General features: G+C 54.8%; 9 protein-coding genes across 9 annotated transcripts; 7 read left to right on the top strand and 2 right to left on the bottom strand.

Moving 5' to 3' along the window:
- The first annotated feature begins 2,991 nt into the window (after positions 1–2,991).
- Positions 2,992–6,515, top strand: BZA05DRAFT_166177 (uncharacterized protein). Its single transcript, XM_051479146.1, has 10 exons — positions 2,992–3,171; positions 3,290–3,315; positions 3,411–3,449; positions 3,542–3,647; positions 3,728–3,861; positions 3,932–5,222; positions 5,292–5,585; positions 5,642–5,779; positions 5,834–6,229; positions 6,285–6,515. The coding sequence occupies exons 1-10, from the start codon at positions 3,155–3,157 to the stop codon at positions 6,382–6,384; spliced, it is 2,541 nt and encodes an 846-aa protein (XP_051343069.1). The 5' UTR covers positions 2,992–3,154; the 3' UTR covers positions 6,385–6,515.
- Positions 6,516–7,270: 755 nt separating this feature from the next.
- On the top strand, positions 7,271–8,372 carry BZA05DRAFT_387253 (uncharacterized protein). The gene is made up of 3 exons (XM_051482556.1): positions 7,271–7,560; positions 7,612–7,739; positions 7,805–8,372. The coding sequence occupies exons 1-3, from the start codon at positions 7,478–7,480 to the stop codon at positions 8,089–8,091; spliced, it is 498 nt and encodes a 165-aa protein (XP_051343068.1). The 5' UTR covers positions 7,271–7,477; the 3' UTR covers positions 8,092–8,372.
- A 2,372-nt stretch (positions 8,373–10,744) lies between these two features.
- On the top strand, positions 10,745–12,477 carry BZA05DRAFT_387245 (mitochondrial carrier domain-containing protein). The gene is made up of 6 exons (XM_051482555.1): positions 10,745–11,278; positions 11,338–11,523; positions 11,590–11,624; positions 11,675–11,776; positions 11,830–11,936; positions 11,994–12,477. Exons 1-6 carry the CDS (start codon positions 11,059–11,061, stop codon positions 12,100–12,102), a joined length of 759 nt encoding a protein of 252 aa, XP_051343067.1. The 5' UTR covers positions 10,745–11,058; the 3' UTR covers positions 12,103–12,477.
- A 359-nt stretch (positions 12,478–12,836) lies between these two features.
- Positions 12,837–15,447, top strand: BZA05DRAFT_166040 (uncharacterized protein). Its single transcript, XM_051479145.1, has 4 exons — positions 12,837–13,998; positions 14,066–14,170; positions 14,230–14,355; positions 14,430–15,447. Exons 1-4 carry the CDS (start codon positions 12,979–12,981, stop codon positions 15,141–15,143), a joined length of 1,965 nt encoding a protein of 654 aa, XP_051343066.1. The 5' UTR covers positions 12,837–12,978; the 3' UTR covers positions 15,144–15,447.
- A 287-nt stretch (positions 15,448–15,734) lies between these two features.
- Positions 15,735–18,084, bottom strand: BZA05DRAFT_428672 (uncharacterized protein; the record flags this gene model as incomplete). Its single annotated transcript, XM_051486100.1, has 2 exons — positions 15,735–16,331; positions 16,408–18,084. 2 exons carry the CDS (start codon positions 18,082–18,084, stop codon positions 15,849–15,851), a joined length of 2,160 nt encoding a protein of 719 aa, XP_051343065.1. The 3' UTR covers positions 15,735–15,848.
- A 170-nt stretch (positions 18,085–18,254) lies between these two features.
- Positions 18,255–19,429, top strand: BZA05DRAFT_331976 (formyl transferase; the record flags this gene model as incomplete). The annotated part of the gene is made up of 3 exons (XM_051480615.1): positions 18,255–18,492; positions 18,547–18,617; positions 18,668–19,429. 3 exons carry the CDS (start codon positions 18,255–18,257, stop codon positions 19,427–19,429), a joined length of 1,071 nt encoding a protein of 356 aa, XP_051343064.1.
- Positions 19,430–20,231: 802 nt separating this feature from the next.
- On the bottom strand, positions 20,232–20,906 carry BZA05DRAFT_387235 (uncharacterized protein). Its single transcript, XM_051482554.1, has 2 exons — positions 20,875–20,906; positions 20,232–20,784 (listed from the first exon to the last, which is right to left on the bottom strand). The coding sequence occupies exons 1-2, from the start codon at positions 20,896–20,898 to the stop codon at positions 20,344–20,346; spliced, it is 465 nt and encodes a 154-aa protein (XP_051343063.1). The 5' UTR covers positions 20,899–20,906; the 3' UTR covers positions 20,232–20,343.
- Positions 20,685–22,154, top strand: BZA05DRAFT_165972 (S-adenosyl-L-methionine-dependent methyltransferase). Its single transcript, XM_051479144.1, has 8 exons — positions 20,685–20,686; positions 20,761–20,819; positions 20,885–20,940; positions 21,013–21,016; positions 21,077–21,287; positions 21,350–21,425; positions 21,480–21,939; positions 22,004–22,154. The coding sequence occupies exons 5-8, from the start codon at positions 21,084–21,086 to the stop codon at positions 22,044–22,046; spliced, it is 783 nt and encodes a 260-aa protein (XP_051343062.1). The 5' UTR covers positions 20,685–20,686; positions 20,761–20,819; positions 20,885–20,940; positions 21,013–21,016; positions 21,077–21,083; the 3' UTR covers positions 22,047–22,154.
- A 1-nt stretch (position 22,155) lies between these two features.
- On the top strand, positions 22,156–24,977 carry BZA05DRAFT_165959 (uncharacterized protein). The gene is made up of 2 exons (XM_051479143.1): positions 22,156–23,673; positions 23,735–24,977. Exons 1-2 carry the CDS (start codon positions 22,594–22,596, stop codon positions 24,488–24,490), a joined length of 1,836 nt encoding a protein of 611 aa, XP_051343061.1. The 5' UTR covers positions 22,156–22,593; the 3' UTR covers positions 24,491–24,977.
- The last annotated feature ends 2,018 nt before the right edge of the window (positions 24,978–26,995 follow it).

Raw genomic sequence — 26,995 nt, 5'->3', positions numbered from 1 at the left:
CAGTCATCACCAGCTACTTCGGATTAATAGGTATACATCCACCAACCTTCCGGTTCCTGAGTCCTCCGCCCCACTGAGGATCCCGGGTAAACACGATAGGTAGTCAACTAGGCGGGAATTATGGTTTGTATTCGAGAGCGTCGATCTCAAAGTACCTAACCGTCATGATGGGCGGAGACCGCTTTCCTCCGCAGTCTCCTGGAAAGCTGGAAATCTCCCAGACTCGCATGTTGCATGCAAGGCCGAATCCCCCCCCGAAGGCTGGCGGAAAGCAGGCGATGGTCCATCAGCTGCTAATAGATTATAGGACCCACGTGAAAGCCTCCGCCTAGGATTGGCCGGCCCGTGAAGAAGCTACCTACTTCTGGAGAACTACTATCCAGCATGCTGCTGCTGCCGAGGCTGAGACGGTAGAGTCGTAGGTATGTGTGCTGGTGGGGATGTAATCTGGATGACCGCCACGGGCCATGGTTGTCGTGAGGATGCGAGCTTCAGCTTTTGTGAAAGGGTATGAGGTATGTAAGAGCGTGGACTGCGGCTTATATCTGGATTGTACGGTACTTGGGTATGAGGTATGATATGTGCTTACTCACGCAGCATACACCTAAACCCGTCGGGCAAACATACGCCACAACGGGCCATCTACGGGATGTAGGTATCAGACATAAAAGCCGTTTGCTAATTCCTGTTCGGCTCTCCAATTATTATTGGTGAGATTGCCGTTCTCTCATACAAATTATTACCCAGTCAGCACATACTTACATACGGTAAGGTCATCAGGCTTAGTGAGGTACTTATTTGTCATGAATTTTTGCTGACGGCTACCTACTATGGCAAAAAACGGGTAGAAATTGACATCGAATTGACACCATGTCTGAAATGTATTTGGGTGATGAGCTATTGAACGCCAAATACACAGACAGAAGGAATGAGGAAACGCACGGTGGTGGGTTGGGATTATCCAATTGCCTCAAAATCGGTATTTATGATGATTGTGGCGTCAGAATCATGCACCAAGTAGCCACAGGAAGCCCTACAAGATGAAAGTATGTTGAAGGTATGTACTATGGCGGATGGACCATACACTTTCCATACCGGTGGCTGACGTTGTTGGGGCTGGTGAACGTGCCACATTTATACCTGGTTCGATGTCCCTTCAACTGCCTTCTTTGAGGATTCGAAATGTGTAGAGCAAAAGGGCCGGGGTCGTTTGCTGGGCTTGTTCAGCAGAGCATGTAGAGCAAATGGCGGGTCAGCACTTGACCTATCTCAGCAAGTACACACCGTACCGTAGATGCTAGATCTGTGAGTGAGGATCCATGAGCTTGTTTGTCTTGGCCCACTCCACAGCTTCACCAGAACGGATCTCCAAGCAGAAACACTTGGCGCTCCAAGGTGCGCTTGCTCCAGCGAAAGGAGAGTTCGGACATTTTCCATTCCGACTCCAGGATACGAAGCGTTTCCAAGCCTCGGCCGGCGATCAGCGTATCCGAAGTCGTCATTGTCGTTACCTGCACTGAGGCCTTTCCATGATACACGCAGACGCTTGCTTTGTATCCAAGGGGACTCCAGCCATAGGTCGGTAAGGACCGCTACCGATTTGGCCGCGTATCCGGCACTGGCGACATCCGCTGCTGGGCCGAGAGTGGGAATGCTTATGGGAGGCAGTGCCACGGCACTTAGCCGGCACGTCCGGTCCATTCTGTGGCCGGAGATGAGAAAGAAAGAAAGTAAGTGTTACGTATAGCCTTCCTCAGCCACTTTCGCCCTTTAGGTTGAAGTTGCCAGTGATTCTTCGAGGCATGTAGAATACTCTGGGTACTTGTAACCTGCTCACGCCGACATTCCTCCGAATTTCCGCTTCAGCTGGACCACTGCATGATGGTTTCGTTCGGCTGCTTCGAATCCCCAGGCCTCCAACGGCAACGTGATCGAGGGCTGAAACGCATGACACTGGGCAGCGGGAATGGTGTTTGAAAGTAGCCACGCAAGAGGGCTCGACTGCGGACTGTACTCGTACGTAACCAACTAGCCGTAGAGTAGGCTCCGTCAGCTACCTGGTTCCAGACAGATCGTGCCGGGGATAGTTACGATGCTACTTATTCCATAGCAAAGAGCCTCTTCCTCCACCACGTACCACATGCAGCCGCTCTTTGTCTCTCCTTTCTTCCCCGCGACGACCCGCTGAGAGGCTGAGACCACTCTTGGGGTCCCCCACCTCCACGTGACACGGTTGGCTAAGCCTCATGAACCGCTGACAAACACATTAACCCCGTACAAACAAGCCACATCTGTGCTCAGTCTGTGATGAAGGGCTTTCAGTCCTGTTTCCCGTTCACCTCCCACATAAACACTGCGGTGCCGTAACCCGTCCCCACCGTGTAGCTCTGCCACTCCTCCCGCACCTCGTCTTGATATATACTGCGCTCAGCATATACCGGCTCGTGTATGGACGCAGTAAGTGCATCTACCCAGGGCTTCTTCTACTGAACAGTGTCCACTGTCGCCTTCCACTTGACGCCGCCCCCTGTTCGTCCGCGACTCAAGCAGCATCCCCCAAACGCCGGGACCCCTCAGCAACAAGGTGGCGGTTCACCCTCCACCACCTCCACCTCTCCACAGCATAGAATAGAGAACAATCCTTATTTGCACCGCTCACGTCAACCACCCCCAACCTGTAAAGTACGCAGCGACGACATACTCTACAACACCTCCGCGGCTGAAACTCCTTCGAACACCGTCGCCCAACCTCCTCCCCGTGCAATACACAGATCGGACGGCGAACAGTCCGCTCTTCTCTGCCGCTTCGCTTCCTTCTTTCCCCCATCCCCCATAGAAGGCCACTTACCTACTCCTCCCCCGGTCGATTCCGAGCTTGCTGCTGCTGCGGCGAAACCACTCTTAGCACTGCCACTCCTGACGTACGCTGAGAGTCCATCCGCTCTGACACACGCAGCTCCTCGCACCCACCTCCCTCCAACCACTACCACCGTAACGCATACCCCCCCCATCCCCCTCTCCCACCCTAGCTGCTGTGCTGCTGTAGAGCAGTTGTGGTTCGCAGAAGTCCTCCGCCCGCTCCGCAGGCGCCTCTCCTAATCCTTTACACCTCACACGAGCCTCGTGGAAACTCCAGCGAACCGACCAACCTACGATGGCCGACCCTATCACGTACGTTGTTGCATGCCCGCCCGCCGTCATCGTCCCTTTGTCAAGCGTGGATTTTTTTTTACACATGAATAGACGGAACGAAATCCATCATTGCACATAGCTAACAGAGCGTTTATAGGGGCTTGCGCAAGATCAGAATTACAGGTACGTTTCAGTGCCCCCCTCCCCCCCTCACCCCGCGCTTTCGCCCATCGTGAATCGTGGGTCAATAACAGAGGTTAACTTTTTGGTGCACATAGTTATTGCGGCCGATGGACTCTACAAGCGCGACATTTTGAGTGAGTTCTCCATCTTAGCATACCAAGACCTGTTCTGCGATCGGGGGTGTGAGCGCGAAAGCGAATTCGATGCTTACTGTCGGCGCCATTAGGGTTCCCCGATCCGTTCGCCGTGGTTACAGTCGACGGAGAGCAGACGCACACAACGTCAGTGATACGGAAGACACTGAACCCGTATTGGAATGAGTCCTTTGACATGTATTGTGCTCCCCATCTCCGTGGGCTCAAGTCCTGTTCCGCATAGTTGGCTAACGGCGGCGGTGGTGGTGGTGATTTAGTCATGTAACCGAGTCCTCGATCATTGCCGTCCAAATCTTCGACCAGAAGAAGTTCAAGAAGAAGGACCAGGGCTTCCTTGGAGTTATCAATATAAGAGTTGGAGATGTGCTGGCACTGCAAGTTGACGGAGAAGGTGGGCCATCCTATGCGCTGGGAGGCGGGTCGGTTTTTTTTAAGAACCGAGAGTCTAATGAAGGTGTTAGAAATGCTCACGCGCGACCTCAAAAAGTCGAACGAGAACCTGGTCGTACACGGGAAACTGATTGTGAATCTCTCCACCAACACAGTTGCGCCGATCAGACAACCTGCGGCGAACCGTCCGACGCAAAACCTGGCCTTGCCCAGCTCGAGTAGCAACGGATTACCTTCGCCGGCGAACGGTTCACTATACAGCGCGGATGTAGGGTCACAGCTCTCGGTGGCAGCGGCAAGCCCAGCTACCTCTCGGATCCCGCCAAAACCCAACTTCCCCGGGCAACCTCCGCAACAGCCTCAGCCACAACAACCTCAGCTACAAATGATTACCGGACAACCGCCCTCTATCTCCCAACAACCACAACTGCAACCGGGAGCTCTCGTGGTCCAACCAGCTGCTACTGCAACGAACGGCTCCCGTGCTAACATGAGCTCCTTCGAAGATTCGCAGGGAAGGCTACCAGCAGGATGGGAGAGGAGGCAGGACAACCTGGGACGGACGTACTATGTTGACCACAACACGCGAACCACTACTTGGAACCGACCATCAACCACCTACAGCGAGAGTGACCAGCGTGCTGCTGTCCAGCAGAATACCGATGCTGAACGCGTGCGACACAACAACCGGATGCTGCCAGTGGAGGACCGGACTGGTGCCAATTCACCGACACCTTCTACATCGACGCAGTCGGACCCGCACCAAGTGCCCAGCGGACCGTCGCCTCCGCCCTCCAGCGGCGCAACTTCGATGTTGGCATCTGGCGCAACGACGGCGGGCACTGGTGAACTTCCTCCGGGTTGGGAGCAGAGACATACTCCTGAGGGTAGGATGTACTTTGTGGACCACAACACTCGGACCACAACATGGGTAGACCCGCGTAGGCAGCAGTACATCCGCATGTATGGTAACAATGCCTCGGGCCAGAGTATTCAGCAGCAGCCTGTCTCGCAGTTAGGTCCTTTGCCGAGTGGATGGGAGATGAGGTTAACGAACACGGCGCGTGTGTATTTCGTGGATCACAATACCAAGACCACCACGTGGGACGACCCCCGACTTCCGTCCTCGCTGGACCAGAACGTTCCTCAGTACAAGCGTGACTTCAGGCGGAAGCTCATCTATTTCCGATCCCAGCCTGCTCTGCGAATATTGTCTGGCCAGTGCCACGTCAAAGTTCGCAGGAATCATATCTTCGAGGATTCATACGCGGAGGTTATGAGGCAGACACCGCAGGAACTGAAGAAGAGGCTAATGGTCAAATTCGATGGAGAAGATGGTTTGGATTATGGTGGATTATCACGGTATGTAAAAACACAGCGATGTTTGCATGTAGATCTGAAAGTCGTTTGCTAATTTTCGGGTGGCTGCAGAGAGTTCTTTTTCCTCCTATCGCATGAGATGTTTAACCCGTTCTACTGCCTGTTTGAATATTCCGCCCACGATAATTACACGCTTCAGATCAACCCCCACTCTGGCATCAACCCGGAACATCTGAACTACTTCAAGTTCATTGGCCGAGTTGTCGGATTGGCCATCTTCCACAGGCGTTTCTTGGACGCGTTCTTCATCGGGGCTTTCTACAAGATGATTCTGCGGAAGAAGGTCGTTCTGGCGGATATGGAGGGTGTCGACGCAGATTTCCACCGCAATCTCACATGGATGTTGTAAGTTTCGTCCTCCGTCGGTTTAGTTGCACGCTTGCTCACTCGGTGTTACTTAGGGAAAATGACATCACCGATGTGCTGGATCTTACCTTCTCCACAGAGGACAGTCGATTCGGAGAGACCGTTACTATCGACCTGAAGCCCGGTGGTCAGGAGATGGAGGTGACGAACGATAACAAGGGTGAATACGTCGAGTAAGTGGAGGTCACAATCACTCGGTCTGCGTGCATTCTGACTCGGTTCTCTAGGCTCATCACAAAGTGGCGGATCGAACGTCGGGTGGAAGATCAATTCAAGGCGTTTATCGAAGGTTTCCACGACCTTATTCCCGCGGATCTGATCACCGTGTTCGACGAAAGGGAGTTGGAGCTGTTGATTGGTGGTATTGCGGATATCGATGTGGATGACTGGAAGAAGCACACCGACTACCGTGGATACACCGAGACGGACGAGGTTATCGTGCACTTTTGGAAGTGCGTCAGGAGTTGGGATGGAGAGCAAAAGTCTCGACTGTTGCAGTTCACGACTGGTACCTCGCGTATCCCTGTCAACGGTTTCAAAGATCTGCAGGGAAGCGATGGGCCCAGACGGTTCACCATAGAGAAGGCCGGAGAGCCGGGACAGCTGCCAAAATCTCACACCTGGTTAGTCATTCCATCCAAAGGTCCACAATCACTGGCTAACGTATATTGCGAACAGTTTCAACCGGTTAGATTTGCCTCCATACAAATCCTTCGAGGCCCTACAAAACAAGTTGTCGATGGCGGTAGAAGAGACCATGGGTTTTGGACAGGAGTGATCGTGATCGGTTTGACTATCGGCAGCAACAGTAGTCGTAGTATAGTTCATTCGATTCCACATGGGTGTTGCGTTTTTTATTTTTCATCTTCTTTTTTCCCCTGACTTTCTTTGATTTTTTTCTATCGGTATTCCTTTTTCTTTTTTTGTATCTCGATGGAGTCAAACGTGCGAGCTTAACTCACTTCTTTCTGTTTGGTCTTCTGCCTTTGCCCGGAGTGTGTGTATCTTTTCACCACACGGATGTAACAACCACGAACTGATGATACATTCCGTTAATGCGCATGTGTGTGTCGGGAAGGCAAGGGAAAGGGAGCGAAGGGGCACGAATGTTTTTCCTTACGGATCGTTCTGGAGGCCATTTGTTTGGAGTGAGCAGAGGACGGGACGGGGGGCTGGGGAAGCAGTGGGGTGCAGCGTCTTTTCCCTATGGAATATAATCTCTGGCCATCTGCCATATATTGGATCGTTTCGAATTTCGGGAGGCTGGGCTGGCGAAGCGCATCGTGAAGGTCATATGCATAGAGTACATGGTGGTGGTGGTCGGACGGGGGAGTCGGGACCTGCCTCATTGGGGCACTAAAAATAAGCAACTGCCAGTGGTTCCGCTCGCCGCCGCGGATCTTTCGGTTCGTCCTCACCCTGCGTTTCGCAGGCCACCACCAGACCACGAACGTTGAGGCGAATGATTTCTGGATTGGACGGTGCTGAGTGTAGGATTCGGATCGTCAGCTTGAGGATTCGAGCATTGAGTGGGCAAGGACAGAGAGGTGAGTGCAAATCCAACAGACAATTTGATTCGCCCTTCAATCTTGCCCGAATAGGAGCGGCGGCTTCTCCGGTTCGGTCCTAGCCCGCTGGATTGTCCGGGGTAGTGTTCCCGTTCGTTCGTTATCCAACCCACGTTTAAATACACCCCCCTTCCCTCCCTCCCCGTCTTGACCCCTTCTCTCCCTGCTTCTCTTTCTTCTCCAGCTACCTCGTTGAAAACACTCGCTCGTACCGTACTCATTCGCTCATAGTACTCTACTCCCTTTTAATACCTACAAAATAATACTTCCTCACCCCCTTCACAACAAACAAACCAAACGACCATGCGTTCCACCGCCGTCTTCGCCTTCGCCATCCTCTCGGCCGCCACTCAGGTCGCCGCGCAGGCCAAGTGCAGTGCCCAGAAGTACTTCTACCTCTCCTCCTCCCTTACATACGCGTGCTGATATGTAAAAAGCATTGTGGATACCTGCGTCAAGACCTACCAGCCTCGTCTCGAGAAGTGCGCCGGCAACGACTGGGAGTGCTACTGCCAGGAGGCGCGCAACGTCCGCACATGCTACAACAACTGCCCCGACACCAGTGGTACGTCCATCCTTCCCTCCCCTGCACCTCCCCCCAGCGGCCTCCTACTAACACGGTAAATACAGACACGTCCGGCATCGACAGCCAGGTCACCGCCTGGTGCAACGCATTCTCCGCGACCCTCCCGACCACCACCTCCGCCATCGTCGTCCCCAGCGGCAGCGGTAGCTCCACGGCCACGGGCAGCTCCACGAGTGGTACCTCTGGAGCTGGTGCTGGAAGCTCGATTAGGGCTTCTGCCGCCTCGGCGAGTGCCTCCGCCAGCGCTGACAGTGCGGCGGGTGCGGTCGGGGTGGTCAAGGGTATGGGTTTGGCGGTGGGATTGGTCGTTGTTGCTGGTGCTTTCTTGTAGACGGGGAGGGATGAGGAGGGATGATGGGGGATGAGAGAGAGGGGAGGATTGATACCATGAGAGCGGGTGTAATGCATGTGATTCCGTGAGATTCTGTGAGGTGGTCGTGATGATTGATCTGGTGACTGGCGTGATGTGATGTAATCACGAATGAGGGTCACCCCGGTGTAGATCTTGCCGTAGCTTAGGTGTGCACTCTTTGAGAAGGTGCAACCGTAGCTCTATAAGAGAGAGACGTGATACGTAAAAGTGATAGAGCAGAGTGCTGGGTTGTGAGTGAGGATTCAGCCAACCGATGACATCTACAAGTGTTCTCTCCCTCCAGTGGAACACACAAAGATCTCGTCACAAGTCACCATCCGAGTGTTTACCCCCTTCACCGCAAGAGAGTGCTAGCATTGATGCGTACCTGCTGCACGACTCCCCATTTCTCACGATCGGAAGACTGAGTTACAACGACCGTGAAGTTCTGATGCGAAGCATAAGGGCGTTTCCGTCTAGACAATAGCAACAGATTCGATTGGAATAGATATATCTTCCCCTTGGAAGCGGGAGCTGTAGTACCTGTAGGGTTTATGTTCATGAAATTGGGTTGTCTCTATGATCGCACTACTAATTGTGCAAATGGTCACTGTAGAGCTGCGGACTGGGGGATTCCATGGGTCGTATTTCATTGCGTTCCTCCGGTGGATGTAGCATAGGTACTCTCGTGATATTGGCTGCTGCTGCTGAATACCTTAATCCCACCAGACTTAGGGCATTGCCTGTGCCGATCCAAGCACTAGGTACTGTACTCTACATCTAGTTACAGTTATCTAATCAGATGAAATGAAGCCCGAAGACCATCGATGAGCTAGGTACAAACGGGCGTCGTTTACATATCATACTCCATATATACCGGCCCGTAACGGCATGGGATCATGGATGGGGGATATGATACCCAGGATAGCCGTGGGGAAAAAGAACTGCGGTGGCAAAGCTGCACGGAATCGGCAGCCATCTTGTGCTCGTGCTTTCTTGCTCCTCCTGGTCGCCTGCGGTCTGCTCAAACATCTGCCGACGCATGTAGGTAGGAATGCGCGCATCAGATTCACCCCAGCGGGTTGCGGACTATTTGAGACAGGCTGCTGCCTATGATACAGTTGCGGTTTCGGAACTTGAGATCTGTGGATCCATCCCATGTTGGGCATACCGGTACACCTGGGCGCACTCGTACATAAATGCTTAGGTATAGGGCAGTCAAGCACTTCCGCATGTCCAAGCTTGCGAACCTCCCACTCCCATTGAAGTGAGTGCGGAGAAATCGCGGGCTTCATTCGTCTCTCCGTGACGTCGCCACGCACTCGCAAGCAGGGCGGGGGCGGCATGCCATGCCATGCCTTTCAACCAATGCCCAGCATTGATAAGAGACCCCTGCACGCACACAGCGATGCAGATCTCTGTATCTAGCAGCAGACGTTCGTTTCCTTCCCTTTGCTGCTGCTTATGCTTAGGTGCTGTGCCGAAGCTTACTTTTCTGGGCTCTGGAGAAGGTTACTCTGAGTAACTAAAGGACGCTGAGCTGGGCCTTGAGGCTTTCATGGGACTTTGCAGTTTCTCGCCTATTTCTTGTTCCCACAACTGCGGGCTGGCTTGCTTCGACATCCTGCTCACTCATCTTCTGTCCCCACCCTCTCTCCCCTCGCCCCCCCTCGCCCCCAATCCTTCCCTCCCTTCCTTCCTTGTTCCCGCCAGTCGGCCTCATCGTTCAGAGGCTTTCACCTCGTCACGATTCACGGCACACACAGGGCCACTGCGAAGTCAGCGAATACCCCTCTCAGCAGCATCGGTGTGCACAGCACTAAGCTCCGGAGAAAAGAGCGACATAGAGGGGCAAAAAGCTAGACAGGAAAGGAAAAGATTGAGAGAGAGAGAAAGAAAGAGAGAGAGAGAAAGAAAGAGAGGGAGGAGAGCCAAAAGACAGTTCAGCAGCCAAAAGACAAAAGACAATCGAGCAGACAGCTAGATCGTTTCCCGTCCACTCTCCAGCGCCGAATACCCGCAGTCTACCCGACCTCGGAGGCCACCCTTTATACACATACATCCGGCTGGTCTGATTGACTGCATACAACTCTCCCACTTGCGTTGCGGGCGGGTGTCAATGGAACCTCACGTTTGTCCATCACACTCTACGCGCATACCATCTTCCCTTACGCACCGACGTCAGATCTGAACGCGGCATTCCCGCTTTTGGGCCACCATCCCCACAATCGAATCGTTAGCTGCCAACCCCGACACCTCCGATCCGTTTCTAGACACCCCTCTATCTCAATCTCTACCACTATCTGCTTGTGCCGCCCCCTCCCTATCCCCGCCCCCGCCAAACCGCCATGCCGGAACCTCACGATATGGCCTCTACGGCTGCCCCCACCCCCGCTACACCGCCGACCCCACAGCCATCGTCGTCGAGGATGAGGAACAACATGCTGTCTGCTCGTAATGGGATCCTCTCGCCCGCTCAGCAGCTGGCCAAAGAGTACCGGACAGAGATTGCTGCTAGCGCCTCCAGCTGTGTCTCAACGTTCATCGCGGTAAGCCCGCCCCGCTGGCATTATCCTGCGTCCATCGTCACGACATGCTGACCAAGTCTTTTCGTCCAGTTTCCACTGGACTCGGTTAAGACCCGGATGCAGACGTGAGTTTTCGGTTCATTCGGCCATTCCGCACTCGCGACTGTGCGTGGCGGGGCAGGTTGGAATGGGTGAGCTGACATGTGACGTGTTTGTGTGCGCCAGGTACAAGTTTCGCAGCTTCTGGGATTGTGTTACGCAGACCAAGAACACGGAGGGAATGCGAGGATTCTGGCGGGGTATGCGCCATCATGCTTCGATTATTTTGCGGCCCGGGTTTTTGTTGCCAATGGGTTGGGCGGGAGGGGTTGTTGCTTCTCGGGAAACCCGTTGCTGATGGATCCAATCTTTTGGGCGCATGTCGACAGGTAGTCTCGCTCCCCTAGCGTCTGTCACTTTGGTCCGCACCGTATCGTTTTCGATCTATTCCAAGTCGAAGCAGGTCTATGCGGAGATGCTGAAGCCGGTTCTCGGCCCGAGATTGATCTCGACCCCGAATACGCCGCCGAAGCCGTGTAATCCGATCTACTGGTTCCTCTCGGGAGCGACCGCGGGCGGGGCGATAACGTTCATAGCCTGTGCGTGTTCCCGCGCTGCTGCTGTGTACCGAGGATAGCCGAGGGCTGACGTAGCTTAGGCCCTTTTGAGTTCACGAAGCTGTCCGCGCAGATTGAGCTGTTTATGCTTCGTTCGAAACGCTCGAGCCTCGACGACCCGAGCCATATCAGGAAGTACAAGCACAAAGGCACTCTTGAGGGCGCAAAGGATATCGTTAGGGCTAGGGGATTACTGGGGCTGTATTCCGGATTCCATCTACACTTTAGTACGTCTCTTGGGAATCCCTCGCGGTTCCGAACCTTCGTACTGACATGATTGCGCCGTGTACTAGTCCGTGACAGTCTTGGAACGGCAATGTATTTTACTGTACGTTGAATACCGCTGCTTCTGAACATTCCAAGACTGACCATTGCCAGTTTTACGAGACGGGTAAGGCGATGTTTTCTTCTCCGGAAGGGCCGAGCACATTGGGAATCGCCGTTTCTGGTGGATTGTGCGGACTTCTTTCCTGGGTTTTGGTATGAGCTCCGACATTGGTGGCCCCGATGATCAATTGCTGATGCCGTGCCAGATATATCCCATCGATTCCGCCAAATCGATATACCAGAGGGATGTCTTGACGCACCCGCCGGGAAAGCCTTTGCCTAAGAGGCCGTTCAGGTTCTTCAACAGGCGGATGTAGGTTCCTCTGTGTGACCCATCCGGCAATCAGATAGCTGACCATCCCTCGCGCAGGTACCGTGGTCTCGGCGTGTCGATGACTCGTTCTTGTATCCTCAATGCTGTGTTCTTTAGCAGCTACGAGTACATCAAAGGCAGCGTCAACACCTTTGTAGACGAGTGAAGCCAGCAGGGCTCCGTTTTCTTTTTATTCCATCTAACTTGTTACCTGATCTCATTTCTTAGGCGCTCGGAGTGTCATTTGGTTACGCCTTGATTCGTTATGGACAATTGGGTCCAGGTGGGTATTATTTTTTATTTTTTTTGGAGGGGAGGGGAAGGGGTGAGGAGAGGGTTTTTGGTTTCCTAATCATTTGGTTTCATCTTTGTACAATATCATTATTACGACCGATACGCGCAAATGGTGGTTACAACACTTCCAGCTGCTGTCTGCCGAAGTGGGCTTTCGTCCATTGTTCGAATTGTCAGATTTGAAATGTGGGATTGCCGACTTCATTATCAACCCCAGTTAGTTAGTCCCAGCCCTCACGTGAGTCGGGAATGCCAAAGATTAGCGTGCCGAATCCCGTGAGAGAGCTTGGTAACCATTGGTGTGATGTGAGAGAATTAAGATACGCGACGAGAAGAACGGAAAAAATTGCCGTGGGTTGACAGATTCTGCTAAATACGCACCTATGGAGGTACATGTCTGGAGTTCCCCACTGCAGTCAGGACTCGGGCTCGGGTAGGTGACATTCAACACGAGGGCAGGCATTTGAAAGCACTTGGAAAGTATATCTAACCAGCTTTATACCTCTCTCTCTCAGTCTTGAGCTAGGGTAAGCAAGTCACTGCTCGCATCGCTCGCCTTGCTTGTTTTGTGATTCACAGCACAGCACACAGCACATCGCACGGGTGGTATCTGCTATAGTTACTCCTCTCAAGTCTCCACTACCTTCCTCGGAACTCCCTCAGCCTCTCGCCACCCCCTCGCTCGTCCGCTCATTCACCAATATAACCCACCCGCCTGCCCCCGCACAGCAGCAGCATCGCTCGCCCGATGGCCACATACGCAACCAGGCTTACCACGGCCTTCGGAGCAGGCGTAGACCGAGTTCGCCGCTGGTCCCAGGGATCCGCACAAGATGACCAGCAGCACCCGAACCACCCGCAGCGCCGATTCGCCACCACTCCCGGCGACCTCGACGAAGTCGACGACGATGCCATCTCGGACTCTCCACCACCACGCTCGCCCGTGCCCGCCCACCCACCCCTCGCATCCGTGCCCGAAGGTACCTACGTCAGACCGCGAGGAGACGAGGCTTCCGAGCAGACGCTCGCCACGATCACCACCAGCACTAGCACCAGCAGCGGGGCCCACCTCATAGCAGTTCCGGACGCCATCGCCGCTCCGCCCGTGATGTCCCCCCCGGAAGGCGGCCCGTCGAACACTCTCCCGTCTCCCGTGCCAGCGAGCACGGGCGGCTCCTTGCTGCCCGCGCGAGCCTCGGGGCTGCCCGAAGACGACGGGCAGCGGCAGCTGCGGCAGAAGCTGTCCGACATCACGCAATCCGGCTTGCCTGAGCGCGACCGCGCACGGAAGATGCACCAGATCATGACGGAGAAGTGGCATCAGTCGCGGGCGGCGCAGGTGGTGGGGCTGCAGCAGGTCGGCGGCGGTGGAGGCGGCGGTGAGGTAGCGCCTGCGTCGCCGACGGCGACAAGGCTCGAGATGTTGGGTGATCCAGATCCCTCCGATAAGAAGAATCCGTACAAACTCCTCCAGGGCGACGCGAGGAAGACGTACTACTCCGGCCCGAACCCGCCGGCGCCGGAAGAGGAGGACGGTGTGCCCCCGAGAGTGCTGGGGTGCTCGCATTATCGCAGAGGTGTTAGGCTGCAGTGCTCTACGTGTGAGCGCTGGCACACGTGCAGGTTCTGTCACGACGAGAATGAGGACCATGCCCTGGTCAGGAGGGAAACGAAGAATATGCTGTGCATGCATTGTGGACGCCCGCAGCCGGCGCAGCAGGACTGTAGGTTCTGCGGCGTCAGGAGTGCGAAGTATTACTGCGATAAGGTGGGTTTGGGCCGCTGTTCCGGTGCTTCTTGGGGTGTGGAACTGACAGGTGCCGGGGGTTGTTCAGTGCAAATTGTGGGATGACGATCCGCAAAAGAGTATATATCACTGTAACGACTGTGGTATATGTAGGATTGGGCAAGGGTTGGGAAAGGACTTTTTCCACTGCAAGGTGCGTATCTTCACCAGATCACGGTGTAGCTCGACGCGTGTGCTAATGATGCGTACTAGAAATGCGGTGTATGCATGTCGATAGCTCTCGAGAACTCCCACCGATGCATAGAACGTTCTACAGAATGCGATTGCCCCATATGTGGAGAGTTCATGTTCACTTCAACACTAACAGTAGTCTTTATGGTTCGTCTGTCCCATCATCATCATCATCATCATCATCATCATCCGATCATGAGTTCCATAGCTGATAGTTTCAGACCTGCGGCCACTCAATCCATCACAAATGCTACTACGAGCACATGAAGAACTCCTACCGGTGTCCGACCTGCGCGCGAACCATAATCAACATGGAGTCCCAATTCCGCGCACTCGACATCGAGATCGAGAACCAACCGTTACCATCGCCATACTCTGCCTGGCGCTGCCTGATCAGCTGCAACGACTGCTCGGCCAAGTCCAACGTGCAATTCCACTTTCTCGGGCAGAAATGCGACAACTGCTCGTCGTACAACACCTCGCAGGTCCGCATCATCCGCCCCGAAGACGAGGGCGCCCCCATCGCCGCAATCGACGTGCCTACAGATCCACAACCGATCTCGCGCACCGGCCTCGAGAGAATGCGAAGCCTGTCAGTCCTCCCTGTATTGAACTCGCCGCCCCGCGCTGCGTCAACGGAACATGGCAATGCCGTTGTCCCCGGCGCCGATGGCGCGGCCATCCAGAATGCGAACCGTGCTCTTGCCGCGGCGGACGAGGCGATACAGATTGCTAGTGGCCTGGGAGATAGAGACGGCGCGCCGATTATCGACGATGGCTGGGAAAGCGAGAATAGCGCGGACTTTATAGATGAGGAGGAGGAGGATGGTAGTCAGGATGGTAGTGATGGTAGTGACGTCGACGATGAGGACGAAGACGACGACGACGATGACGAGGAGTTTGAGGAGCTGATTAATCTCAGGGGACACATATAACTCAACACCCATTACACCGTTATTGTTTGTCTTTTGTCCTGCTGCATTGGGGTTTTCTTTTGTTTCCGGCTTCATCATTTTGATTTTTCCTTTCGTTTTCCTTTCGTTTTCTCGGGCATATACCAAGCTTCATCATTGTTGTCCGCATGGTTTTGGTATGGGTTTGGTTTGGTTTTGATTCGTGTTTTCTGTTTCTTGTTTGGATGCTGGGCGGTCTCTGTAAGGTCTGGTTAGTCACTCATACACTCTCACTCACTCAACTCACTTTTCAGATCTTTTGACGGGGGGGGCACAAATGTTGCTGTTGTTGCTGCTGTCGCTGTTGCTGTTGTCGTTGTTGTCGCTGGGGTTTTGGCGTTCCTTTGTCACTCTCTTTTTGCTTCTTGTTGACTGGGTTTATGGTGTGGAGAAGATATGAGGTGTGGATTGGATTGGATTTGGTGGAGGGGGGGTAAGAGTGGTGTGCTGGTGGTCTGTTGACACCTGTTTTCGAGCTGTTTCGAGCTGTTTTGATCGGTGACGTGCAATGGGGGTGCAACGGGGGCGGTGTGAATGTATGTAATGGCCATTATGTAGCAGTAGGTACATAAGCTACGGTAACTAGCCCATGTTTCTAGAAGCTCGAGTTATATGTAATCCTTTCCATGTCATCTCATCTCGCCGTGCCAGTGCCAGTGCGTCCATCATTTCTCTATCTGTGCACCACTATTTCTCTGCACCGTCCCGTATCTCCAGCCCCTCAAAGTACCTCTTAACATCGACCGCCGCCCCCGCACCGACGTCGACGCCGCCGGCGCCCGCAGCCTTCCCCTCGCCCGCGCGCCGCACCACCAACCCCTCGCCGCCCTCAAACTTGCACCAGTTTATCCACCACCCGCGCACACTGCGCACACTGCGCTCCCTGTCTCCGCGCTCCTGCAGCATCGACAGGATCACGGTGTGCACGTGCAGCGCGTCTGCGCGGCTCCAGCCCGGCAGCTCGTGCAGCGGGTCCGGGATCGGCGGGAGGTTGGTGTACACGCTCCCCTGCGTGAGGAGGAGGTTGTACGGAGCTTTTGTCGCAGCGCTGGAGACGGGGAGTGACGAGAGGAGAGGTGTTAGTTGGTGGTGCAGCGAGCGGTAGAAACTTGGGCTGCTGAGGATGCGAGAGTGTGGCGCGAAGAGGAAGGCGAAGATGAAGGGTTTGTTCTAAGGATGTTAGCTGGAACGGAGGTGGAGGTGGAGGTGGAGGTGGGAGGTGGGAGGGCGGGCGAAGGGGGTGTACCGTGTAGACTACTAATTTGAATTCGGACAGTGGGTGTGGTACGGCGTTTTCTGCTTCTTCGCTGTCGCTGGGCGGAGTACGCGGGAGCCAGACGGTGCGGGAGGTGATCCGTCCGGATGAGTCCTCGTGATCGTCATCGATGTCCTCCAGTTCCAGGTCGCCTTGGAAGCCGATTAGGAATGCGCCACGGCGTTTCTTTTCGGACTCGGTTGTGCTAGTGGCGGGAGCAGATGCGTCGCCGAAGACACTGTCTGTGTCTCCTCCGTCGCCGGCTTCGGAGGGCGCCGAGGTCGAGCCGGATTGAACCCGGCTGCTCCAGCCGAAGGTTAGCAGGTTGAGGATCTTGCCGTTGGCGGCACTGAGGTTGCGGAAGCGGAGGGAGCTATCGTCACACGCTGCCGGCTGTAGTGGTGGTGGGTCATCGGCTGGCGGCGGAGCATCCGGCGGAGAACTCGGAGTTGCAGCCTCTAGAGCTGCGTCGGGTGATATAGGCGATGAGGGTTGGACTTCGGGGCTTTCTGGTTCGTTCCTCCCTAGCCCCGAATTCGTCGGCTTTGGTCCGTCTTCCCGTGCGTGTCGTATGGTGGAGGTACTCCGTCTGGGTGAGCTCTCGCCGGAGGACACGCCGAGGCGGGAATTGTCACGGGGTCGTTTCCGCCTGCGTTTCCGCCGTACTCCATTACCAGTGACAACATAGGTCTCCTCCGCCTTCTCGTATAGTTCGCTCAGATAGCTGGCTACGTCGTTCACTTCGACCGCACCGATGCCTTTGAACACGCAGCCATCCGATGGCATCAGTACTGGTGGTAGATCTTCCGTGTTCTTGTTTGGGTCTTTCGTTGAACTGCTGTCGCTCCTCCTGTGGGGATTCCAGAACCAGAACGGTGAGCCGCTCTTCGTCCTTGTCGGTGACGCATCCTCGGGAGCCGCTTCCACCTCGCGCTCCCCAAACCTCGACACAACCATATCCACCAGTCCATGCGCGCTCTCCTTCCGTATCCACCCCTCCATAAACTCCTTCTCCTGCCGTCCAATCTCCTCCTTCCCCAGCCTCCCACCCGCCATATTGACCGTCTTCTCAGCAAGCATATCGATGACCGGCGAGCCATGGAGCACCACCTCCCACCTCACCCACGCCCAACGCAACCAAAACTTTTCCACGCGCTTACAAAACGCCGCCCTCTCCAGCTTCTCCCACCCCATCTGGAACCTGCCATAAAGAAACCGGTACTGCGAGTACGCTCGTTTGATCTGTGCGACGAGTAGCTGCGTCGGTGCGACCTCTCGCGAGCTCCACTCCTGGGTCGGCGGCTGCACCGTCGGATTATGTAAACATGTCAAGTCGATAGCCGCGTGGATCCACCAGCCGTCCTCGAGCTCGAGTGTTACGACGCGCGATCGCTGCGTCTCGACAGAGGTGCAGTTATCGGTGCTCGAGAAGCCGCGTGCGAACTCGGCGATGCCTTGCGCGAGTCCGATCTGTCGAAGCTTGTCGTTCGTGCTGATCGCGGCATTCCCACGGCGGGATGTGTAGAATATTAGCTGGTTGTGCAGCGTCGAGTCGGTGCTGCCGAGGGATGGGTTGTAGATTGCGAGTGAACTGAGGCTGGCGGGAGTTACGGTTGGGACGAGCGATGAGGGGAGGGGTGGCGGCGCGGAGATGGAGGGCGAGGCCATGGAGGTGGTGGTGAGGTTGATGGTGGGATTGGCAGCTAGTGGCTGGGATAACCCAACTGATGATGTATGCGGGGAGGGGCAGTCATAGGTGGGGCAGTAGCCGCTGCGGATGACATTGCACTGAATTGCCCCCATCAACGGAGCGACAGGCAGGCACCACTTGAAGAAGAATGGCAACACTGAGTCGGTTTCTGCGGCTACGACCGCTCCCCTCTTCTTTCTGGCAATACTCGACGCCAAAGCTGCCCCCATTACGAATCCTCTTCGCCGGCTCAGACAACTTCAGCGCGACATCCCTTTCGGCTCTCCACCAAGCACATGTCACCGACCCTTCCCTGATCGGATCAATTGACGTTCTCTGCCGCGAAGACGGACGCACCGGCCGGAAACGCGACATCCTTAAAGAAGGTACGTACGCGCCATTTCTTCTGAATCTATGTTGAAGCAGAACTGATCTTGCAGTTCCCATCAAGGCGGTAGCACAGAACCTTGGACTGCCCCTCCACACCATATCTTCCTTCAAAGATTTCCAGGTACCATCATCCATTCCACGTTGAGCGCACTCGGTTAACATCCACCACAGCTGTCCACATCATCGTTCGATCTCATCATAGCCGTCTCCTTTGGCCTCTTCATCCCCGCCAGCATCATCACCAGCCTCCCTTACGGCGGACTGAATGTGCACCCGTCCCTCCTGCCCCGCTACCGCGGCGCAGCACCTATCCAGCGGACGCTCTTGAACCACGATGCCGAAACCGGCGTTACGATCCAAACTCTCGACACCAAGCGCTTCGACCACGGCGCAATCCTGATGCAGTCGTCACCGCCCGTTAAGATCTATCCGCGAACCAGCTACCACGCACTACACGACAAGCTTGCCGTCCGCGGAGCAGAAATGCTCGTTGAGACGTTGCGACGGCAGCTATTCGTCCCGCCGATCTCGGCGGTTCAGAATACGTACGAGGCTTCACTCGCGCCCAAGATCACACCGGAGGATGCACACATCGACTGGGCCGCGTGGGGGGCCGATGAGATGGAGCTCCGCGCTGAGATGCTGGGTGAGGTGTGGACCGAGTTGGGGTACGAAATGGAACAGCCCGATGTACCGCGAAAACGCGCGATCCTCTATGACATCAAAGCTCTGGATTTCACGCCCGAGCTGGATATACCCGTCGGTTGCTTCCGATACCTCAAGAGGGAGTACCAGGAGATGATGGTGCTCAAATGTAAAGATGGGGAGTGGGTGCGTGTAGGCGCCGTCAAGGTCGAGGGGAAGAGGGTGGTTGAGGGGGGAACATGGATTAGGAGTCTACAGAAGCGGGGTATCGGGAGAAGGTTTTACTAGAGTCGCTACGCCACGTTCGTAGTTCTCACGATACCTACCGGGCTCTAGATGGGATTCGAGATGTGCGCATGATGTGGGCTGGACATGGATGCTTAACCCAAATCAGTGGCGGGAAGGCCGATACGGGTATTCCACGGCGGACGGCGCATAGGTATCTCGGTCCACTACAGAGGGAAAAGCATGCATAAAGTTGCCGGAGCCCCGCTAGTCTATGTGGTGGTGCTGTTGTTGTTGTTGGTGTTGTTGGTCACGATACATACAGATACTGTACGTAGTGTGCTAGTTATCATGTACTCTTCGTATTCCTTCTGTAACCTTTTCGTGTTGAGGTTATGCAGCGTCAAAGATCGTCGCCATTCCCCCTCCACTCCACTCCGTCCAGGTCAGGTCATTCGACTCGCGCTTCGGCCCTTCCGTCCCCCATCTTAGTTACCGAGCCCAAAACCAAGACCAAGCTTGCGGATAGCCCCACAGACAGCCACCCACACGGCTGCAGACACACGAGACGAGACTCGCTTTCTTAGCCAGTGAATGCAGCTTACCGGGCCGTACGCAGCCAGTCCATGGAAAGATGTCTCGAAGCCCACGCCCCCCACAAGTTATCCTGTCACTGGTTCTCTGCCTGGAATAAGGCGCCGTTTACCGCCGGAAAACCGACGCGGACGAGGGCTTCCGGAGCTTTTCCGTGACTCGACGGGAGCTTTGGCTTCAGTGTGCTCTAGGGCAGAATCTCCATGTGCCTAAGGGTAGTGAACTTGCTATGCCCCTTGTCCGGCTAGCTGCCACGTCCTATTTGTTTGTGGCAGGAGTCGGGCCTTGTGCTGCATGAATCTTGAAAATGGGTGGTGGGTCTGGATACGGGCGTTGCATGCCTACTGTAGGGAGATCCCACCGTATCACATTGAGAACTTCTGTCACCGATCAAGGAATCGCCCAGCGGAGATTGCCCATTGGGGCAGCTTGCAGTTCCTGGCCGTGCTACTCATCGAGGGGATGCGACTACATAAGACTGCTATGGACCGAAATTTTGATCTGTGAACGAACGCACTACTAGTAACATATCCACGGCTTCCCAAACCACCACCACCACGATTCGAGGAGAAGATGTCTAACGTACAAGCAAAAATCGAGGTTGATCCTGCCATCGTATGTTCCCCCACTATCCCACTATACTGTCGCATCGATGGGATGGACGAGCTGACTCGACTGCGACTCGAAGCTGGCAGATGAGGGTGTAGATGATTACGAGTCCTCGGGGTATATCCCACCTTCCATCTATTTGCATTCGTTTCGAAGATGCACTCGTCGAACCGGGACTGACACCGTGATAGATACGACACCAGCACCGCCAGTCTGTCGTCGTCGATTAACGAATATGTCTTTGAGAATGGTACGCTCCGGGCTGGTGCCTATGAAATGGAGGGATGGAGGGAGGTTGCTGACAGTGGATGAAAGGCCGTCGTTACCATGCCTACTTCGGCACCGACAAGAATCTACACCCTACTGATGAGGTATGTTTGCGATGGGCTGGAGTCGTCGTGGTGGATGATCCAATTACTGACGCAGCTCACAGGTAGAACAAGACCGGTACATACACCTCCCGTCCGTCCCTGCGCCTCCTTCCCCGTACTGACGGGCACACTATAGCCTCGACATGCACCACGAGATCATGCTCGGCCTCCTCAAGGGTGAGCTCCACGCGGCGCCTCTTGAAGACCCCCAGCGGATCCTCGACGTCGGTACCGGAACGGGTCTCTGGGCGATCGATGCGGCAGACAAATATCCCATGGCCGAGGTCATCGGCACGGATCTGAGCCCGATCCAGCCTACCTGGGTGCCGCCGAACTGCAAATTCGAGGTCAGTCCGGAAGTGGGGGTGCGTTGGGAGGCAAGTGCGCTGATGAGAGATCGAAAGAACAGGTCGACGATGCGGCACAGCCATGGACGTTTAGAGATAATTCCTTCGATTTCGTCCACTGCCGGAATATTTCCCAGGGTTCGCCCCCATACTGTCTCTCTCCTGTGGTGCACCGACTGACATGACGGAAAGGAATCGAGAACTGGCCCAAATTCATGAGTGAGGTCTACCGCTGCACCGTGCCGGGCGGATACGCCGAACTCGCCGAAGTCGGCCTTGAGGGGAAATGCGACGACGGCACCATGGCCGACGACCACCCCATCAAGGTTCACCTCGCGCTCTGCGGCAAAGCTATGGAGAAGATCAATCGGCCAGGCCCGAAGCGCGACGTAATGATTTCGTACCTAGAGAATGCCGGCTTTGTCGATGTCCAGGCGTTCACTTATAAGCAGCCCATCGGACCCTGGCCCAAGGAGAAGCGGCTGAAGCAGATTGGTGCTATGCTGCTCATGAATGCGCGGACTGCGTTCCATGCGTATGGAATGGCCGCGTTTACCAGGATCCTTGAGATGGACCCCGTGGAGGCGGAAAAGCTATGTGAAGCCGCCTATACCTCTGCACTCAACAAGAACAATCATGTGTACAATGAGTTGTAAGTTCCCATGTTGACCCTGGAGTGGCCGTGATGACGATGGGCTGACATTGAGATCGTGCAGCTTCGTGGTGTATGGACGTAAACCGGCGGCGGATGAGGAGTAGTTAGTGGTGGACTGGCGTTTCTGGATGAAGGAACTCACTTTCTTTGCTTTTTCATTGGGCATGTGCTCTGTAATCCAAATAAAGAACTTTTTATGGCAAATGATCTGCTTTGTAGGCCGAGCCGGTTGTGCACTTTTCCTACATACCTGTGCATCATGAACTTCATTCAACCATCCGAGTCTACCACCGACTTCATCAACAGTCAGCGTAGGTAGTCCATTCACAGACAGAATGCACTGGGGATAGAGTAACTAAAGTAATCATCGTCGAGCGACGCTCCTCCACTCGCTTTCCAAAACGAACGCCTCAAAAACCCCTTCAGCAAATAAGTGCCCGAGTGATGTCTCATGAGCCACTCGCCCAGTTGGCAGTTGGCAGTTGCCGGTGCAACCCAAACCGGCGCTTTGTTTACTTCGCACCCCACCACCACACGTCTCCCCCCTATTTTCACCACCACCTCCACCACCACTACCCCTAACAAAACCCACCTACTCTACACGTTCCTTTACCACCTCACGCAGCAATAACCACAATTCGAACACACACGATGGGCCGCGTAACTCGCTCCAGCAAGAAGGCAGCCGCCGAGGCGTCGGTAGAGCCGGTTGATACCCCTGAGCTGCACGCAGAGCAGGAGCGGGAAGAGGAGCAGTGGGAGGAGGACCAGCAGGACGAGCAGTTGGAGCAAGAGCAAGAAGAGGAGGGCGTGACGAGACGCGCTCCGAGCGCGCGGAAGGCGAAAGATGCGAAGACTCCGGCAAAGAAGGGGAAGAAACGCGGCAAGAAGGGGAAGAACGCGAAGGCTGCGGACGAGGAGGCTGTCGAGTCGGAGGTGAAGGCGGATGAGGACGAGGATGCACAGGGCGCACAGGATGCGTCTGCGGAAACCCGGGAGGAAGAGATGCACGAGGAAAACGGGGAGGACGCGTCTGATATCCCTGTTTTCGCTTCTGAGGCCCCTGTTACTGCTTCTGAGACGTCGGTTGAGGTTGATCACGAGGACGATGCGAGTGTTACTGAACCGGTCGAAGAGGAGTCGGGGATGGTCGTGGAAGATGTCGTCGACGATGTGGAGGAGAAAGTCGAAGAAGCGACCGTCTCGGTCACCGTCACCGAGCCGGAAAGCGACGCCGAGTCCGAACACGAAGAACCAGCAACCGTCACCGTCGCCGAGGTCGAGGCAGTCACCACCCCCGCCGAAGATCACGGGCGCGACCAGGGCGACGACGACATCAGTGCCGAACTCCAGCTGATGGCGGACGAGATGCACGGGAAGGTCGATGAGGCGGCTGTCGACGCCGAGTTGGAGCAGATGGCCGATGAGGCGAGGCCGCAGACTCCCGAGAGACCGCAGGTCATAACGGTTGCGAAGACGCCAAAGTTTGATCCTACTGTTCACATGAACGAGGAAGACTATGAGGATGTGGGGAACGATAGTTTCGACCGACTTGTCTCGCCGAAGAAGTCAGCTGCTCCATCGAAGCCGGTTTCGAAGCCGCGAACCGTCGTCGCCGCCGCTACAAAGGTAGCAGCCAAAACTACGACTACCGTAAAGTCGAAGGATGAGAAGCCAAAGACTGGAAAGACTTTAATGGCTCCGCCCAAGACGACAACTGTGGTCAAGAGGGTAAGCTCGCTAGTCAAGTGTGGATTGATTTGGTATTTCCGAGCCTAACGTTTGTACGTAGGCCGCGCGACCCAAATCAACACTTGCCGTCCGCGACGCGCCCAAGTTGGCAAAGCGGATGGCATCTACATCTTCCCTGAATTCGTCGAATGCTGCCGCTCCTGGCAAGGCCAGCGTGAAGCCACGTGCAGCCTCCTCGGGCTCGCAGAACTCGCAAGAGTCCACCGTCGTGATTCCCCACAGCAAGCCGCGCGCAATTGGCCTCTCATTTCCGGCTCCTCCCCCACCAGCCAAGTCGACTAAACCACCCACCAAGGCCACGTTCGAGCTTCCGGGTGAGGCGTTCCAGCGCAAGATTAAGGCCCAGAAGGAAGAGAGACAGAAGCGCATGGAAGAGGAAGAGAAGAAACGCCGTGAGTTCAAGGCCCGACCAGCCCCGAAGACCACGTACAAGCCTGTCGTCACAGCGAAGACCGGCGGGCCTGCACGCGAATCCCTCGCCAGTATCTCGAGCTCCCGACGCAATGCGCCGGAAGTCGCGGGTGGGGAAAAGACGGAAACCAAACCTGCTCCACAGAAGTACACTGTCCCCCCAGCGAGGAAGCCTGTCGCAGCTGGAACGATCAGACCACCTCCAAAGGAGGAAGCTCCGCTCGATCGTGTTGCCCAAGCGCAGGCTGTCCTCAAGGCGCGGAAGGATGCGGCGGAGAGAGGAAGGCAGACTGTCAAGATGTGGGCTGAGAGTCAGAAGCAGAAGGAGGACAGAGCCAAGGCTGCTGCTGCTGCAACTGCTACCGCTCCGCCAGCTACTGCATGAGTGTCTCGATTACCTATATACTTCAGTTAGCTCTGTTTGTCGGTGTGTGAACGAGGATGTGGGACGGTGGGCTATTCTGCATTCTCGACTACGATGTACATTACTACTACTCCTTTCTTCCATCCACTGCTCGTGGGATGTTCAGTTTAGTTTATCTTTTCAGTGGGAGTCGCCCGGTAGTTCTGGTTTTTTTATTTGTGAATCTCCTGCCGAGCAAGCTCGCTGTACTTTACTCTTTTATTCTGTATTTCACTTGAGTGCTTACTTTCTTACCTTCTTACTTACCATCTATTTGTGATTATTTTCTTTGGCACGTCGGTTTCATGGACGAAATGCGATGTGCGGGACGAGCGCTGATACCTCTTTCCATTACAATTTACTCATGTTTCATTGTTTCGTCTACTTTACTTTACTTTCTTTGCTTCGGACCTGCGGTCGTGCCGTGGTTCACGTATTTATATAGTCTCCAATGACATCAATGATTAAGTCTCATTCGCGACTTCTACAGCGGAGCGACGTTTCGGCAGCTGGGCTGGGTGTCCACCCGCTGCTAAGAGCGGTCCATGATTTACGATGCCAACAACCGCAAATACTCATACTCCACACAGCACTCAGCACAGAAGTATAGTACAGCATCCAAGTCATCGGCTGCATATCTGTTCCGGAATTGCAGCTTGCTGAAGGCATTGCGGGTTGGGTTACCTTCATGAACAGGGGAGGGGGACTGCCCCTATTTACTTACATTATCACTCGATGCAGCGATTGTCGTTGTCGTTGTGGTATCATAGGTACTCGCAACTGAGGTGCCATCTGGAATACCAAAGCCTTCTCGTCGGCTGTAGAATCCCACGGCGGACGGATTGCCGTCCCCTACATTCCGGAGTATTCGCCAACCTCGATGTACCACATGTGCTGCCGTCCCGCCGATGCCATGAATGCCTCCTGCTACAGGCTACAGTCAGTTTGGTGATGTTCTGAAGATGTGCTTATATATACACCGGAGCACCGACCTAGCCGGCACGCACTCATTCGGCGTCCGTCAAGCGGAGGGTGCGTGGTTCCACACTGTGTATGTACGAGTAATCTTACTCTACATGGCTTTACTTTTACTTTACATTTACCATACCTTAGGTACTTCACTCTTGTTATTCTCGTATGTGGGAATTGTAGGTATGGGGTGGCTTGAGCCCACCCCCCCCCCCCCCCCCCCCCCCCCCGGTTTTGAATGCGGCCTGAACGTTGGTGATTCATACAATACAGCGGTGCTCGGCAGAATCCCACGGGCCATAGCTTGTCAAAACACAACGGTCCGGCCCAGCCCGGGACGGCGAGAAGTACTTGTAACCTCCGGTATACAGTAGCAGGTAGTGATTGTGGCCAGTGTACCTAGTAGTCACCAAGTTTAGGCGGAACAGTGCTCCCGATAGTCCAGTCCGGAGTGGACTGACCGCATCAGCCCAGTCCAGTCCAGCCTACAAACTGGGAGAATGGTTTGAATTCAGTCCGTCCAAGAAATTTGCCGCCTCGGACTGACAGACTGCGACTTCTGAAATTTGTGGGTCGACCTCAATGTCCGGCATAGGTACGTGATCTCCATCGCTCTGCATTCCGGCATAAAAATTTGAATACTTTTGAGAGCAATGGAGTACATACGAAACTCGAATGGATTGGTTTGGCTGGGCAGACTGGTGCAGCCTGCGGGTTTGGAAGGACGAATACAGCGGGCCAGTGGCTTCAGGGCTTCAGGGCTTTGCAACGTCAAGGGGGAGTTGATGCCGATGGAGTAGGTAGGTAGATGCACCGTCTACATACCGCGAAGATAGAGAGCAGATGGGGCCGCAAGCTCCGTACATACACTACCTACAACGTGTTGAGCATCGAGATATGATGGAGGTTTTCCAGCAGGAACCACCGCCTTCATGTGATTCCATTGACAATGTGGTCCAGCAAGTACTGGGCGAGTGCATTACATGAGCCTACCTGGCTGGAAAGATCTTGCCAGAATCTCGCCAGAATCTTGCCAGAATGGCCCTCGAGTATTTGAGCATTCCCGCCATGGGCGCAGAGCGGGAATGAAATGATCTTGTACCTAGCTGATACGAAGGGCGATATCAGGGAGATGAAGACTACCTATGCTCAATGCACTGTGCGAGGAGGATCTGCAATGACTGTACCATATACGTGTAAAAAAGTTCGTTACTGGTCTCAAACATTTGGATTCAAGGTATCAGTCCACCCAGTCCAGTCCATCCAGTCTATTGCAGTCCGTCCAGCCCCATCAGTTGGGCAGAATACCCAGTCTAGTCCATACCTCCAGCCGGACTGAACTGGACTATCGGAGGCACTAACCTGGCAGAACACACGCCATTTTCCCCGAAGACGGGCGGTGTGTTCCGTGCTGAAGCATATTGGAGGGCGACGGCAGGCCGACGATAGTTCGACGATAGTCCGAGGCATAGATATCTACCATTGATGGGAGTGGGTTACCAGTGTACTACAACTCGG

Source organism: Tricharina praecox (genome assembly GCF_024521635.1).
Source record: "Tricharina praecox strain CBS 144465 chromosome Unknown BZA05scaffold_3, whole genome shotgun sequence".
NCBI classification, from domain to species: domain Eukaryota; kingdom Fungi; phylum Ascomycota; class Pezizomycetes; order Pezizales; family Pyronemataceae; genus Tricharina; species Tricharina praecox.
Note: the sequence above shows the minus strand (reverse complement) of the source record. Positions and strands in the feature narration are given on the sequence as shown.